Source organism: Plecotus auritus (genome assembly GCF_963455305.1).
Source record: "Plecotus auritus genome assembly, chromosome: 8".
Classification (NCBI taxonomy): Eukaryota; Metazoa; Chordata; class Mammalia; order Chiroptera; family Vespertilionidae; genus Plecotus; species Plecotus auritus.
Genome location: NC_137782.1, coordinates 160,261,042 through 160,278,153, shown reverse-complemented (window position 1 = coordinate 160,278,153; position 17,112 = coordinate 160,261,042). Strand labels below are relative to the sequence as shown.

Below are 17,112 nucleotides of genomic sequence, written 5' to 3'. Positions count from 1 at the left end.
TACAGAGACTCAGGGACATGATCCTGGCGTCTCCAGGATTCTATGCTAAAAGCCCATTAGGAGTGGAAAGCTATGTGAGGACTGCATTGTGGGTTGACAAGTTTACCTGTGGTGATGAAAAGCTCGCAGTCCAAGGAAACAAAGTGAGAAAAATGCAAATGCAAGTGCTGGAAGGGACCAGGTGGCCAGGGCATAGCCGATCCATTCGATGATCTCACCAAGGAAATTGGCTCCAGAAACGTACGTGAACAAGCCCCCTGTGTGCAGAAGAATCAAAAAGTCAACGATCAGAGCTGCATCACTGTGACATGAAAATCCCTCTGCTTTGCCCCAAAATGCTTAAGGGTGGCTAGATCAAACGTGGGCCTGGGGACTCTCTTCCCAGTCATCACAGCTTGCCGGAATCCACTTGGGGAGAAAGGAATACAAAGCCATGGCAGCCTGCTGTCCTCAGAACATCCTGCAACCGTGAGGAGTGGCCCAGCTGCTTGGCGGGCTCCATCCAGATCTCTAACAACGGTGGGACCCCTGGCTCCCCTAGGACAAGGATGAGGGACAGGAGGTCTAGGTTTTGTTTCATTCTAATAAGTAGCGATTCCAGGCCGGCCACCTTCTCATTCCTTCCCTGCACACCCCTCTGCGGGTCAGCATATTTCACATTCACAGCCACAGGGTAAAACAACAGACTCGGTGGAAGTAGTAATATGATGTGAGAAGTCATTCAATTCTCCTTTGGCCCTGGCCCTCCCAAAGCAGTACATTGTGTTCAAGTTTAAAGGAGGGAGTAGGAGCTGCAGGTCTCTGACCTCCTGGAGGCCAGTGAGGTCTGATGCAATTTATTTTTTTAAGGTTTATTTTTTTTTTATTCAACCATGTATGTATTCTAATATCAGAACTATACTAGAAATCGTCACTTTCTAGTCATAGTAAATGTATCTGCACCCGAAATTTCTGCCCCGCATGAAACTGGCAAAGTGTCACCTAAAACAAGTATTTTCTTTCCATAGTTACATAAAGAACATTTGTTTTTAAATCATTCTCTAGTGTAATTCAATAGTTGGAAACTACCCTTGGCAATCTAGCTTTTAAGAGCTTTCTCTGCTCTTCTTTGTCTAGTTACTAAGTGAAGCTTTAAAAATTGAAACCCCTTAAAGTTACCTTCCTGAGGCTGACATTGCATCAGCGGTTTCCAGCCTGTGATTCCCCAGGCCCCAGGAGGAACCACAGATCTATTGCAAAGAGGCCATAAATTGTCTGTGATAGCAAATGGTACATCTCAACCTGTTATTTTTGTTTGATGTAGATACTGTTAGGATGTCAGCAACACATATTCATTTAAATGTGCTATTGAATTCATAGTAGCATTGTCATTATTTTCTTAGTCAATGAATATTAATCCTAAATAATTATTCATTATTAATAATATTATTAATAAACTAGAGGCCCATTGCATGAAGAGATTTGTGCAATAGGCCTTCCTTCCCTTGGCTTCCAGCACTGGTTTTCCTCCAGCACCTGGGACCCAGGCCTTCGCTCCGGCCAGAGTCTGCCTTCTTCGTCTTCACCACAGACTCCGGAGTCTGCAGTCTTGTCTTCACTGTGGCACTCCACTCCTGTAGATCTCTTCGCCCCCCCACCCCCGCCCTCCCTCTCATAGCAGGCATCCTGCCCCGCCTGGCTACTCCATGCCTGCAGCAGCTGGGCAGTGGCCATCTTTGGCCTTCTAATTTGCATAGTCACTCTGATTGGCTGTGGGTGTAGCGGAGGTACGGTCAATTTACATGTTTGTCTATTATTAGGTAAGATAATTATCACCATTCATAAGTCAGGAAAAGGTTTAATGTAAAGGGTTCTATTTACATAAAAAATGATGGGCCCTAGCTGGTTTGCAGTGGCTAGAGCATCGGCCTGCGGACTGAAGGGTCCCGGGTTCGATACCAGTCAAGGGCACATGCCCGGGTTGCGGGCTCCATCCCCAGTGTGGGGTGTGCAAGAGGCAGCCGATCAATGATTCTCTCTCATCATTGATGTTTCTATCTCTCTCTCCCTCTCCCTCTTGGAAATCAATAAAAAAATATATTTTTTTTAAATGATGGGAACTACTATCCCACACAAATACCTCCCTACAAATATTGAAGAATTACAGGACTGATTCATTCCCACCTGCTTATATTTGTCAGCTCACACCCTGGTTTCTCGGGAGCAATTGGAATTTATCTCTGAAAATGCACTTGTAACACATCTCATCCTAATTTTTAATTAAGTATATATGATTCTCTCCACCTTTGAGCATATATAAGTGGCAGGAAATATGCAAGTGCTACCCCTGACTACCCATTAGATAAATCTAGTGTGACTTCATTGAAGAGGACAGATCTGCTGGTCATGCATAATTCAGCTCTATTTGCTGCCTAGGATGTGTCAACACTCTGTATACACATGATAGTTCATTTTTTTGTGTCAACTTGAATGGGCCATGGAATGCCCAGATATTTGGTAAAACATTCTGGGTGTGTCCCGGAGGGGTTTCTGGATGATACTAATATGTGAATTGATAGACTGAGTAAGCAGATTGCCCTCCCCATGGCGGGTGGACATCGTTCAATCCCCTGAGGGCCTGAATGGAACAAAAGAGGTCGAGCAGGGAAGATCATGCTGCCTGACCAGCTGACCTGGGAGGTCTGTCCTCCCCTGCACTCTGGCTAGAACATAGACCTCCTGCTCTCCTGGGCCTCCAGCTTGCAGAAGGCAGATCCTGGGCCCTCTCAGCCTCCATAATCATGTAAGCCAATTCCTTATAATAATCATTATATATGTATATTTATACCTATAGCGTATTGGTTCTGTTTCTCTGAAGAACTCTTGTACCTCTCTGGAACTTCAGGGTTCAGATCAGAAATGCACGTATTGTGGGGTGAGGTGGGATGGGGAAGAAGTCCCCAGATTGTCCGTGCACCCTCTCCATTTGTTACCACATAATTCCTGGGACAGGCTCCCTAGGAGGAGTGGGAATCTGGAGGGCAGGGGAGACATTACCTTGTGGAATCTGATAGATGACTTCTCCAGGCTTCCTGAGCTGGCGCAATACATAGTCACTATGAATGTTGATTCCCATTCCCAAAATAAATAAGAAAACACCTAGGCAAAGAAGAGAGAGGGAAGTGAAAACTGTATCCTGATTTTGATGTTTTTTGCACAAGCCAAGTTTTTTTTCTGAAAATGAAGGAAAGGGCAATCCCTAGATTTTTGTTCTGAGCCATCCTATCTAATAAAGCGGGAATATGCTAATTGACCGTCATGCCCTCACAAAGATGGCGGTGCCCATAGCCAGTAAGGAGGGAATATGCTAATTGACTGCCACATCCTCAATGATGGTGGCACCCACAGCCACAAGATGGTGGCGCCCAGTCCCCTCAGCCCCGCCGGGGTGGCAGGCGTTCAGCTGCTCCACACACCTGCCTCCAGAGTCCCCCAATCCCCTCAGTCCCCCAGCCACCCAGGGCTGGCCCGAGGCACAGGCAAGCCTCGGATGGCAGCTGCCCAGCTGCCCAGGGTGGGCCCGAGGCACAGGCAAGCCTCTGGTGGTGGCTTCCCAGCCACCCAGGGCCGCCCGAGGCTCAGGTAACCAGGCCCGGCTGAGGCTTGCAGCAGAGGTGTGATGGGGGTGTCGCCTTCCCCTGATCACCGGGTCACCTCCCACCCCTGAGGGCTCCTGGACTGTGAGAGGGGGCAGGCCGGGCTGAGGGACCCCTCCTCCAGTGCACAAATTTCATGCACCAGGCCTCTAGTAATAACATATAAACAGTTGAACCTTCCTGGCCTTTAGTTTCTCTTGCAGATAATGAAACAAATTCAATAATTAGCATTTTCTACGACTTTATAGATAGCTGGTCAGGGAAAGTCTATTAGAGTAGGCGTAGATTGATAAAGACCTAAATAAAGTGAGGGACCAAGCTTCGGGAACCCATAGGGTCAGAGTATTCCAGGCAGAGGGAATGGTCTGCACAGAAAAGCTCTGAAGCAGCACAAGCTTGACCATTTCAGGCTCAGCAGGAAGGCCACTGAGGCCACAGCACAGCAATGAGGTGCATGGAGGCTGGAAATGAGGTCGGGGAATGGGGCTGAACCAAGGACACATGGGTTTCATAGGCCGTGGTGAGGAATGTGCATTTTATCCTGAAGCCATTGGATAAATATGCAGGAGGTATATGTTCTAGCCAGAGATAAGGAATGAATGACTTGATGTTTTTCAAAGCTCTCTCAGGTTGCTATAGAGAGAAAAGATGAGGGTAAGGGTGAGAGGAGGGGAGAATGGAATCATTGAGGGGTTACTGTGATAGGGTGGGCAGAGGTGATGGTGAGTTAGACGGTGGGGAGCAGTGTTGGGTGAAAAGTGGTCAGATGTACTTACCCAGGATAAACCGTATGTCTGTGTACCACTCGGCAGGGTACTCAGCGCAGTAAGTCAGATAGTAGCCTTGCAGGAGTCCGTTTCCCGTACAGAAGATAAAGCCTTTGAAAAGCAATGCGACTGGAAAAGGCCTCCCTCTCATGAGGAAGGGGTAAACAAATGTCCTGGGGCATAGGGGAAGAAAGGTCAGGATCTCTTGTTAAAAATATATATATCAACCAGAGGAAAGGGTTTCAAGCAGATCATTACATCAAACCTATTAAAAAAAAAACAAAACATTTTTCCTTAAATTTGTGCAACAAAAGAACATGATCTGGCTCTAAAATGTGTATTTATGATATTGTTTGTCCTGTTTCATTAAAAGCCATTGTAGTCACCATTTATTATCTTATTTTATTCTTGGAACCATCTTGAAAAGTAAACGTCATGCCCATATAGTAGTTAGTAAATTTAATCCTAGGAGCCCAGGATTGGATGCTGATGCTTTCTATAAATCAAGAAGTGAAATCCAGATGATATGGGAAGAAAGATACAGCCTGGCTTACCCCATCTGCCAGTGGAATGGCATTTTGATAGCAGCCAAAATGGCTTTCCATAATGTTTCTCTTATGTGATTTCATTACTGATATTATAGCATTCCCTATAAAGGGGCTACCTAATCCCTTGAGCAAGTAGAAACGTCTCTAAATGTTAAGAATTATGGATCTAGAGGAATCTAGGAAGAAGAGCTTAAAAATACAAATAACCTCAAAATAAAATATTGCCCAAGATGTGCTAAATCCTATACATCAAATTACATCCTCTTCATAATTTTTCTTCCCTATGGTGCAATACAACAGGAAAGCACATAAACCTATATGAATAGTTTAATGAATCACTATCAAATAAATGCACACATCATCACTAAGTCAAGAAATAGAACAGTTATCACCCAGAAAGCCTCCCATGGGTCCCTCTCTGTTCACAGTACCATCATCACCCCAGAGGTAACCACCATCCTGATTTTTATAATAATCATTTCCTTTTGCCCCTGTGTAATTTTACCACATTTGTATACATTCCTAAAAAAGATTTTAACTCAAATTTTCCCATTAGTTTAATAATGTTTTATGTTTAAAACTTTGATACATCTGGAGTTATCTTGTTGTAAGAAGTTCAGTAAGAATCTAACTTGCCCTGGCCAGTGTGGCTCAGTTGGTTGGGTGTCTTCCTGTGCATCAAAAGGTTGCCAGTTTGGCCCTAACCGGTTTGGCTCAGTGGATAGAGCGTCAGCCTGCGGACTGAGGGGTCCCAGGTTCGATTCCGGTCAGGGGCATGTACCTTGGTTGCAGGCACATACCCAGTAGGGAGTGTGCAGGAGGCAGCTGATCGATGTTTCTCTCCCATCGATGTTTCTAACTCTCTATCCCTCTCCCTTCCTCTCTGTAAAAAATCAATAAAATATATTTAAAAAAAAAAAAAAAAAAGGTTGCCAGTTTGATACCCAGTCAGGGGCATGCAGGAGACAGCTGATGGATGTTTTGGTCTCACACCAATGTTTCTCTCTCTCTCTCTCTCTCTCTCTCTCAATTTTAAAAATCTTAAAAAAAAAAAAAAAGAATCCAACTTACTTTTTTTCCTAGTAAATTTATTAAATATATCTTTCTCGGATACATGAATTGCCCCCAACTAAGCCCAAAGACAAAATCCTTGCCTTTCGAAACCCAAGATACAGTGCATGTAGCCATGCTTTCAAATTAAACCATGTATCCTCCCACCCTATCCTCTGGACCTCCTAAGTCTGAATGCAAAGTCAACACTATTGCATCTCCACCAAAGGAGTATGTATTAATCGCAGACTCACCACTATAATAAACAATTCCAAAGTCTCAGAGATCCCACATGTAAAAGCTCATTTCTTGCTCAGACCACTGTGCAAACCTGCTCAGGGGTGACGCTCTGCTCCGCAACCCGGAGCCAGGCTCTTCCAGCGTCTCTTCCTCCACCAGCCAGCAGACAAGGGAGGGAGAGAGCATGGATGACTGTAAAGGTTACCCAAAGGGCCAGGCTGCAGGCTGGCGGTGGTGTCCATTACTCCCATCCTCATTGCTTTGGCTCCACCAAACTACAGGGGAGCCTGGCAAATGTGGCCTAGCTGGAGCTCCCAGCAGGAGAAGGAAAGGAGGTTGGTGAACATGGCATCAGCCAAAGGCTCTGGAGAGGCAGGAGTCCTGGAGAACAAATACAGTTCTTCTGATCCAAATCATTTTTATGTCGGAAAGCTGGAAGCAGTTCAAAATAAATGACTCCATGTAGAAAGCAATAAAAACAAGGATGAGGAAGGGGAAGGAGTCAGGCACCCCAAGAGGCTGAAATTAATGCTGTGGGGGGTTGCAGATGACTTTCACCTTCAGATTCCATGGCCCACACATGGCCTGAGACTCAGTATCCCTGATTTGAGAGCACTTCGCTCTATTTCCCCCTTACATTTCTCATGTGAGTTTTCATTCTTTTGTGTTTGTTCTGATGCAGAGACTGATAAGTACTCTGTAAATATAAAATTTTCTATCACTGCTAAGTAAATACTCATTTGGGGGAACTCTTATTGGAAAGGGTTAACTGAAATTGCAAATCCAATTTAAACCAAAGAAACAACCTTTAAAATTATACATCTTACATAGACTAATTCATATCCAACTAAGTCGTCTTCAAATATAAATGCTATTGCTAAGATTACCAAGCTTACTGAAGACTTTTCACTATATGAAATTTCAGACTTTATTGTCAATCAAAATAAATTCAAGTTCTATACCTAAATACTAGGCTTCTATACATATATTTACTTAGTATATACTCCTTCCTCCCCCTTCAACTACCACCCCTTTTTTTCTGCTTTCCTTTACAGCAAACGCCCCCAAATAGTTGTCCATATTCACCATCTGTTTTCTCCTCATCTTTCCTCCCTTCCTCCCCCATATAGAAACTCATCTTTGTGAGACCACCAGAGACTTCCACATTTCCAAATCCAAGAGCCAATTTTCAGCTCTCTTCTTATTTGACAAGGTAATCATTCCATCCTCTGGAAACACTTCCTTCATTCAGCTCCCAGCACAACACTTTCCCTTGGTTCTTCTCCGACCTCGCTGATTTCTCTTCATTTTCTTTGCTGGTTTCTCTTCACCCCCTTGGCCTCTAAATATTGGCATGCCCCAGGGCTCAGGGCTCTTTTCTTCTTTATTCATAGCCACTGTGTATGTAATCACGTCTAGTATCAGATCTTTAAATATCATCTATAGAATGACCACTCCCAAATGTATGTCTCCAGACAGGATGGCTGTAGTCCTTGAACTCAGACTCATATGACCAACTTCCTATTAGACATTCAGTTTAAAGACATCCTGGTCTCTATCCAAACAACCAGGAAAAGGTGGTTTGGCTCAGTCGATGGAGCGTCGGCCTGCGGACTGAAGGGTCTCAGGTTCGATTCCGGTCAAGGGCATGTACCTTGGTTGCGGGCACATCCCCAGTGGGAGGTGTGCAGGAGGCAGCTGATCGATGTTTCTCTCTCATCGATGTTTCTAACTCTCTATCCCTCTCCCTTCCTCTCTGCAAAATACCAATAAAATATATTAAAAAAAAAAAAAAAAAAAAAAAACAACCAGGAAAAGGAGCAATCCAGCACAATGAAACTTTTAAGGAAAGAGCTGCTCTACTACAGTCAAACGCCACAAAAAAAAAAAAAAAAAAAAAAAAAAAAAACTGTGGCCCCACCCCACACACAAACACCAGAAAATGTTGATATGGAGCCAAATAAATAAGAACTATAAATTAGTTCAATAATGTTGTAGGAAATATGTCCCATGTTCATAAATCAGAATACTTAATACTGTTAAACTGTACATAATATCCAAAGGCATCTGTAAATTCAATACAATCGCTATCAAAATTCCAATGGTATTTTTCATAGAAATAGAAAAGGCAATCCTAAATTTGTATAAAACTACAAAATGCCCTGAAGAGCCAAAGAAATTCTAAGAAAGAAGAACAAAGTTGGAGGCATCACACTTCCTTATTTCAGACTATATTACACAGTCACAGTAATAAAAAAGCAGTATGGTACTGGCATAAAAACAGATACATAAACCAATGGAACAGAATCAAGAACCCAGAAATAAACCCACACATATACAGTCAACTAATATTAGATAAGGGGTTCAAAAATACGCAAAGAGGAAAAGATAGTCCCTTCAATAAATGGTTTAGGAAAATTGAATATCCACACCCAAAAGTACAATACCGGACCCCTATATTACACCACTTACAAAATTTAACTCAAAATGGATTAAAGATGTAAATGTAAAAATCAGTACCTTAAAACTTCTAGAAGAGCCCTGGCCAATGTGGCTCAGTTGCTTGGACACCAAAAGGTTGAGGGTTTGATTCCTGGTCAGGGCACATACCTAGGTTGCAGGTTTGATCCCCTGTCAAGGCATGTACAGGAGGCAACCAATCGATGTTTCTCTCTCTCTCTCTCTCTCTCTCTCTCTCTCTCTCTCTCTCTCTCTCTCTCCCCCCCCCTTCCTCTCTCTCTAAAATCCATTTTTTAAAACTTAGTGGTTTAAAACACCAGTAAACATGTATGTTCACTCACAGTTCCTATGTGTCAGGAATTCAGGAGTGACTTGGCTCAGAGTTCCTCATGAGATCACAAGTAAGGTGTTGGCTAGACCAGCAATCATCTGAAGGCTTGACTAGGGCTGGGGGATCTGCTTCTAAGATGACTCACTCATCCGGCTGGACATTTGGTGCCAGCAGTGGCAGGAGGCCTCATCTTCTCCTCACATGGGCCTCATCCACATTGAGTTTAACCAAGGGCACTTGGGTATCCTCATGACGTGATTGCAGGCTTCCCCCAGAACAAGCAATCCAAGAGAGAATGCCTACAAAATCTATGTTTGTTATCAGTGGTCGGCAAACTCATTAGTCAACAGAGCCAAATATCAACAGTACAACGATTGAAATTTCTTTTGAGAGCCAAATTTTTAAAACTTAAACTTCTTCTAACGCCACTTCTTCAAAATAGACTCACCCAGGCCGTGGTATTTTGTGGAAGAGCCACACTCAAGGGGCCAAAGAGCCACATGTGGCTCACGAGCCGCAGTTTGCCAACCACCGTTTGTTATGATTTCATCTCAAAAGTCACACACCATCACTTTGCCACATTGTATTTGTTACATGCAAATCACAAATTCTGCCTCCCATTCAAGGAGAGGGAAATTGGGTACCATCTTTTCAAGGAAGTCATATCAAAAAAGAATTGTGGACATATTTTAAAACTGCCAAATGACCTTAGCAGTTTAACTTCTCTGGACCTCAGTTTCCCATTGATAAAAGGATAATAATAATAATAATGGTACCAACCTCAGAAGGTTGTTGAAAGAATTAAATGGTATAAGTGAATGCAAGTGGCACATATTAGAACTTAATGACTAAGTGTTTATTTTTTTCTCCAACCAGGAAATATGTCGTTAGAGTTTCTCTGTATGAAGCCTAGGGTCAGCCTCAGACCTACATAGCAAAGTTGGCCTTTGTATCCTAGACTTTGTGTCTGCTCACATCATATCCCTTGTGGAGCCCTCTCTTCCTGCTTCCCTCTTTCTCCTACTTTCTCAGGATCCCAGTCATGCCTGACATAGACATTGATGTTCACACCCTAAACAGTTTCTTTTTCCTGGAAATTTCCCAGTCTTCAAATCATTCTAGTTCTTTTCTGGAAACCTACCATTCCTTTTTCCCAATCCTTCAGGATGTTCTACCTCCTATTATCTTCTAAGTGATGGCTAAAACCTATGCCCAATAAGATCCCAAAAGTGGAGTTAGCACCTGTTGTAGATACATCTGCAACTGATCTTAGGAGACTAGGAAAGAGACCTAAGAATCCTGCTCAACAAACCTCTTACACAAAATAGAAGATTGAAGATAAACGCTATTCCTTGAAAAAAAAAGTTGAGCCTGTCACTCACTCATGCCTCACATGGTTATTTTAATCAAATAGTGATCAGATGGCACCCCCCTACCTAATTTCTACTTCACTGTGAAAATGATAATTGTGATTAAGGAGGAGACGTGCCATTTTGCAACTGGAGACCCTTGGGGAAAGAAGAACTATAGACATAATGTTTCAATGTAGATATTCCCTATGGCATTGGGTATCCCTGGGGAACATAAAGACCATGCCTGCATGACAAAAGAAGTTGTGAGAGAAGAATCCTAACAGATGTGGAAGGAGAGAGCATTTTTCTGAAGGTCTTGATGGTTGGCTTGCATGTGGCAATAAAAATCATCTCACAAGATGACTTTGTCTGGCTCATCCCATCCAAGATGGCATGTGAGTAGTAGTCAGTGCTGGAGGATTTCATGTTGCCTCTTCTTGGGATCAACTTGCATTTTCACCTGGCTCCCTAGAAACACATTGCTTTGAACCAAATGACACACTTGAATGGGAGGAATTTCAGACATGTTTTAGGACCACACACAAAGAGTTGTAGGGGCAAAATCGATTTTTTTATGTCAATCAGACGGTGTTCAGGGAGGCTTATTCTGTTTATGCATCCTGGTGATGATGGTCCTAATAAGAAGACATCTATCCTGAGGTGTGTGTGTGTGTGTGTGTGTGTGCGCGCGCGTGTGTGTGACCACTGGGCCAGTAAAGAATATGAAACTCACAAAGGTGTGGTAATTTTTCTAAAGCCACACAGCTAGCTACAAAGGGCAACAAAGATGGGATTTATATGAGGGTCCTCTGCTTCAAAGCAATTTATTTCCAAGTGGAAATGGGAATTGAAATAAAAGTATAAAACTGGGGGGAAGTCCCACATACCCTTCAAGAGAAGACAGGTTTGGTTTTCAGTCATTTCAGTCCAATGATCTTGTTATATTTGCCACCGAACATTTAGTCTTCCTTCTTACGGTAACTACCATGTTTCTCCACCAGGGACCCATCTCCTCACCCAGTCTTAGCCCATGACGGGGTTCATCCTCTCCATGCTCCTCAGCCAATCAGAACAGTGATTGTTTCAAGGATGGGCATGTGACCCAACAAATCCCAATAAGGTTTTGTCTATATTTTTTATAGAACTATTTTTTTCCACATGCCTTGGATCTGAGAGGATATAAGCTCTTAGATTCTACCGTTGTGCCCTAACTGGTTTGGCTCAGTGGATAGAGCGTCAGCCTGCGGACTCAGGGGTCCCAGGTTCGATTCCAGTCCAGGGCATGTACCTTGGTTGTGGGCACATCACCAGTAGGGAGTGTGCAGGAGGCAGCTGATCGATGTTTCTCTCTCATCGATGTTTCTAGCTCTCTATCCCTCTCCCTTCCTCTCTGTAAAAAATCAATAAAATATTTTTAAAAAAAAAAAAGATTCTACCGTTGTCTTGCCACCCCAAAGGACAGCCTTTCTGAGAATAAGAGCCAGTAAGAGAAGTAGAGCCAAGAGCTGAAGAGAGAACCCAGGTCCTGATGGTATCTTTGGAACCACAGCAGCAATCTGGACCTGAAGTTGGAATTTTCCAGTTATGAGAGTTAATAAGTTCATGTTTTACTTAAGGCTATCAGAATTGATTTCTTTGTCACTTGGAACTGAGAGTCCTGATTAATGCACCATCACACTGTTCTCTTTGGAAATAAGCACCAAACTTTTCCAAATTTAAAGCCAGAATTGGTGAAGGTTTTAGGTTGCATTCAGTCATAAAATAGAGTTTCCCCCAAATGATTCCCTTTGGAGCAGAACCCACCAAGATGTCTTTCCTTGTTGGAGCCTCTCCGTATGCCAAAGGGCATTAGGCCAGCCAGCCCTCTGAGCCCTTGGCCCACTTCCCTGAGTCCTTCCCGAGAAATAACACTGGCAATAAACATTCACTTGTCTGCATACTCAGATCTTACCTGTCATTATAAATAACGGTTTTGGACAGATTAGAGAGTGGGATGTGTAGGCCAACTGCAAAGGTGACTAAACACAGAATGAATCAGTGGTGCATCCCATCTGCTTACATTTCATTATGACCTTGTGTAGTGGGTTGAATGGTGGCCCTTAGACAAGATATATCCACTCCCTAATTCAAATAACTTCTGAATATTACTTTATTATAACAAAAAAAGTTAAAATTATCTTATATGGCAAGACATGTGATTAAATTAAGGATCTTGAGAAGAAACTATCCTGGATCATCTGCATGGAGCGTAAATGAGATGACATGTATCCTTAAACAAGAAAGGGACAGAAAAAAAGAAACGGGGGGAAAGTGGGGGGACAGAAAAAGAAGAAAGACCCAGAGGGGAAAAGCAATGGGAAGACAGTACGGAGAAGCAACGACAAGACAAGGAATGCCGACAGCCACATGAAGCTGACAGGGGCGGGGAATGAATTTTCCTGTACAGCTTCCAAAGGGAGCACAGCCTGGCTGACACCCTGCAGACTTCTGGCCTCCAGAATGGTGAGAGGAAATTGTCTGTTACTTTAAGCCACCCAGTTGGTGGTCATGTGTTACAGCAGCCACAGGGAACTAAACACCTTGTTAGAGTAACATTAGGCCATTGAAACTAATTTCAGTTCAGACATCCAGTGGAGGAAATACCAGCGAAGGATCACAGACAGCTAATATTTTTAGAGTGCCTACTATGTTCTAAGTAATGTTCTAATTATTTTGCACATATAAAGTCATTTAATATTTATAATAACCCCAGGAGATAGGTATTCTAATGGCTCCCGTTTTACAAATAAGGAAACTGAGGCACAATGATATTAACTTAGTCTTACAGGGGTCCTCAAACTTTTTAAACAGGGGGCCAGTTCACTGTCCCTCAGACCGTTGGAGGGCCGGACTATAGTTTAAAAAAAAAAAGCTATGAACAAATTCCTATGCGCAGTGCAGGCCCGGGACAAGTCCGCTGCTAAGCAGGACAGGCAGCGGCACCCAGCGGGCCGGATAAATGCCCTCGGCGGGCCGCATGTGGCCCGCGGGCCGTAGTTTGAGGACCCTGGATCATTCAGCTATAAAAGATCAGAGCTGGGATTCAAGTCCAGGTGAAGCTAGTTCCAGGGTTTATGTTATTGAGTATTTTGCTCTCCTACAGTTACTGTTTGTTTGTTTGTTTGTTTGTTTAATGAATCAGTTACATGAGCACTTGTCTACCTCAGAGGTTCTTACGAGCTGCATAATAAAATCACCTGAAGGGCTCTAGGAATACTGAAAGGAGGAAGCACGTTGAAGACAAGTTAATCAGAGCCTTAGGTATAGGGCATTGTGCATTTCCCCAGATGATTTCAAATGCGCAATCAGGATTAAAAACCACTGGCATAATAACTTCCAAGGGCTGGTTTCACTAATTTTTTCAAATTGGCATTGACCAGATATTTTGGCTTCTCCAAATTCTGTGTCCACACAGAGAAATTAAATTGCCATATCTAGTAGAAGAGAGGCTCATTTCAATAAAACCACATTCTTTTTTCTCAGCCATAGAATGGTTAACCATTTTCTATCAAAAGTAGTACCATGGGCCCAGCCGGCATGGCTCAGTGGTTGAGCATCGACCTGTGAACCAGGAGGTCACAATTCAATTCCACATCAGGGCACATGCCTGAATTGCTGGCTCCATCCCCAGTGGAGGGCATGCAAGAGGCAGCCAATCAATGATTCTCTCTCATCATTGATGTTTCTATCTTCTCTTTCTCTCTCCCTTCCTCTCTGACACCAATAAAAATATATTTTAAAAAAGAAAAGTAGTACCATGGGAAAAATTCTGTGAACTTTCCCCCAAACCTCCTGGAACAGCACTGAGATTTCAGACAGCATTGGGATTTCACCAGCTCAAAACCCCATTGCTGCAACATTCCTACACGTAGTGGTGCCCTGAGACTGAGGCAACCTAGACATAATGGAGATTCCCTCCTCCCCAGGGAAAGTAAGGCATTTTCCACTACCCTACAGAGATCCAAGAAGCCAGTGCAAACGTAATTAAAAGACTTGCGCTTCAGCACCACCTACAGTAAAACAAAAGGAAAACTTCTTATCCACCTGCTAAATAGAGAATACCACTCAAAGGAAAAAGCAGATTTCATTCCCATAGATCAGAGATTTTCAACCTTTTTCATTTCATGGCACATAAAACTAATTACTAAAATTCTGTGACACACCAAAAAAATGTACATTTTTTGCCAACTGACAAAAAAAATGGGTATAATTTTGATTCATTCACAACAGAAGGGTATTGTTGTGCTAGCTGTTGTCATTTTGTTTTATTTGACAACCTAAGGAAAAAGAGGTCAGTGTCCCCCACTAGTCAGGTATTGCATATTTTAAAAATTCTGTGGCATACTAGTGTGCCACAGCACACTGTCATAGATGCCTAAACAGAGAAGGAATCCATCAAATACCATGAATAACCAAGATAACAAAGCACCTCAGAAAGAAAATGAAAACTCTCCAAAAAGAAACTTAAAGACATGGAAATACGTGATTGAAATGATAGAGAGTTCAAAATGAGCTGCCGTTTGACCCAGTGATCCCACATCTGGGAATATATCCTACGAATCCTGAAACACCAATCAGGAAGAATATATGCACCTCTATGTTCATAGCAGTGCTATTTACAATAGGTAAGATCTATAAACAGCCCAAGTGACCAGCAATAGATGAATGGATAAAAAAGCTGTGGTACATTTATACCATGGAATACTCTGCAGCTGAAAAAAAAAAAAAAAAAGGATCTCTTACCTTTTGAGACAGCATGAATGGATCTGGAGATTATTATGCTAAGTGAAATAAGCCAGAGAAAGACAAATATCACATGATCTCACTTATATGCAGAATCTAATGAACAAAATAAACTGATGAATAGAATAGGCTCAGACACATGGAAGCATGGAACAGACTGATCTCAGAGGGAAAGGGGAAGGAAGGATGGGAAGAGATTAACCAAAGAAATTATATGCATATATGCATAGCCCATGGATACAGACAATAGTGCAGTGAAGGCCTAGTGCAGTGGTCGGCAAACTGCGGTTCGCAAGCCACATGCGCTCCCGAGCCGCATTTTGCCGCTCTGTTGACTAATGAGTTTGCCGACCACTGGGATAGGGGCTTAATCACAAGGAACAATAACAGCCTGTAATTATTGGAATCGAGAGTCTATCAGTGGTCGGCAAACTCATTAGTCAACAGAGCGGCAAACCGCGGCTCACAAGCCACATGTGGCTAGCAAGCCGCAGTTTGCTGACCACTGGTAGTGCGTTGAGATGGGAGCCTGAAGGGGGTTGGGGGAATGGGGAACATCTGTAATACTCTCAACTATCAAAATAAATTTAAAAAAAACTCAACAAGATACAAGAGAACACATATAGGCAGTTTAATGAACTCAGAAATAAAATCAATGAACAAAAGAAGTAGTTTAACAAAGAGATTGAAACTGCAAAAGAACCAAATAGAAATTCTGTAACTGAAGAACTGAATACGAGAGATGAACTAATAAGCTTAAGTAATAGAGTTGACCAGGTAGAGAAAAGAATTAGTGATATCAAATATAGAAATCTACAAATGACACAGATGGAAAAAGAGAGACTTGAGAGCAAAAAATAAATAAAAGAACTCTACAAGAACTATTTGACTCCATCAGAAAGAGCAATATAAGAATAATGGGTAGCCCTGGCCAGCTTGGCTCAGTGGATAGAGCATCAGGAGTTCTAGATCCTCCACCTCCTCCTCAGCACTTGGTATGGTCAGTCTTTCTCATGTTAGCCATTCTAGTGGCTGCATAATGCTATCCCATGGTGGTCTGGTTTGCATTTCACTAATGTCTAATGATGTTGAGCATCTTTTAATGTTCTTATTTGCCATCCATGTTTTCTTTGGTGAAATATTTGTTCATATCATGAGGTGCAGGAGCAATTTATTAGAGAAAGAAAAGTATTTTCAATAAATGTTATGGGAACAATTAGCTATCCATATGCCAAAAAAAGAATGCTGATTCATACTTCTAATCCTATTTAAAAATTAACTCATGATGGATCATAGACATAAATGCAAAACTTAAAACTATAAATATTCTATAAGGACACCGAAGAGAAAACCCTTGTGATCTCAGATTAGGCAAAGATTTCTTAGATACGATACCAATAGCACAAAACCAAATAGAAAAATTGGACTTCACCAAAACTTAAAACTTCTTTTCATAAGACACTGTTAAGAGAATGAAAAAGATGAGCCACACAGACTTGAAGAAAATATTTGCAAAGCATATATCTGGTAAAAGACCTTTATGTCGAATATATAAAAAACACTTTCAAAACTCTATAAGGAAAAAAAGGACCCAATTCTCTAGTATTTAGATGTGTTTATCAGATATGTGACTTTGGGAAAATAAAGAACATTCACTGAAAGACTGAAGTGAGGGCATGCACTACTGCTAAAGAGGGCAGATAGAGGCAGGAGATAAGTCAGAGACTGTACACAAAAATGGGTCTTGGGATGTTTCATCAGGTGGGAAAAATGTCAAAAGTAAATTGTCACATTTTCTTCACAGTAACTTCTAGGATCAGCCTTCACAACATGAAGCAAGTGTGATGGAAGAATTCTGAAAATGGCCCAGAGCCTGATTTAAGGCTTGGATAGTAGAATTGGATCTTGTGGCACAGATACAAACAATATTTGGAAATTAAAAAGAGG

General features: G+C 42.3%; 1 protein-coding gene across 1 annotated transcript in view; it reads right to left on the bottom strand.

Moving 5' to 3' along the window:
* The window catches only part of SRD5A2 (steroid 5 alpha-reductase 2), a 32,663-nt gene that overhangs the window by 5,004 nt on the left and 10,547 nt on the right, over positions 1–17,112 (bottom strand). The window contains exons 2-4 of the mRNA XM_080685014.1: positions 4,412–4,575; positions 3,037–3,138; positions 107–257 (exon numbers count right to left, since the gene is read on the bottom strand). Of these exons, the coding sequence (XP_080541140.1) occupies positions 107–257; positions 3,037–3,138; positions 4,412–4,575 (417 nt within the window). The remainder of the gene's footprint in view (positions 1–106; positions 258–3,036; positions 3,139–4,411; positions 4,576–17,112) is intronic.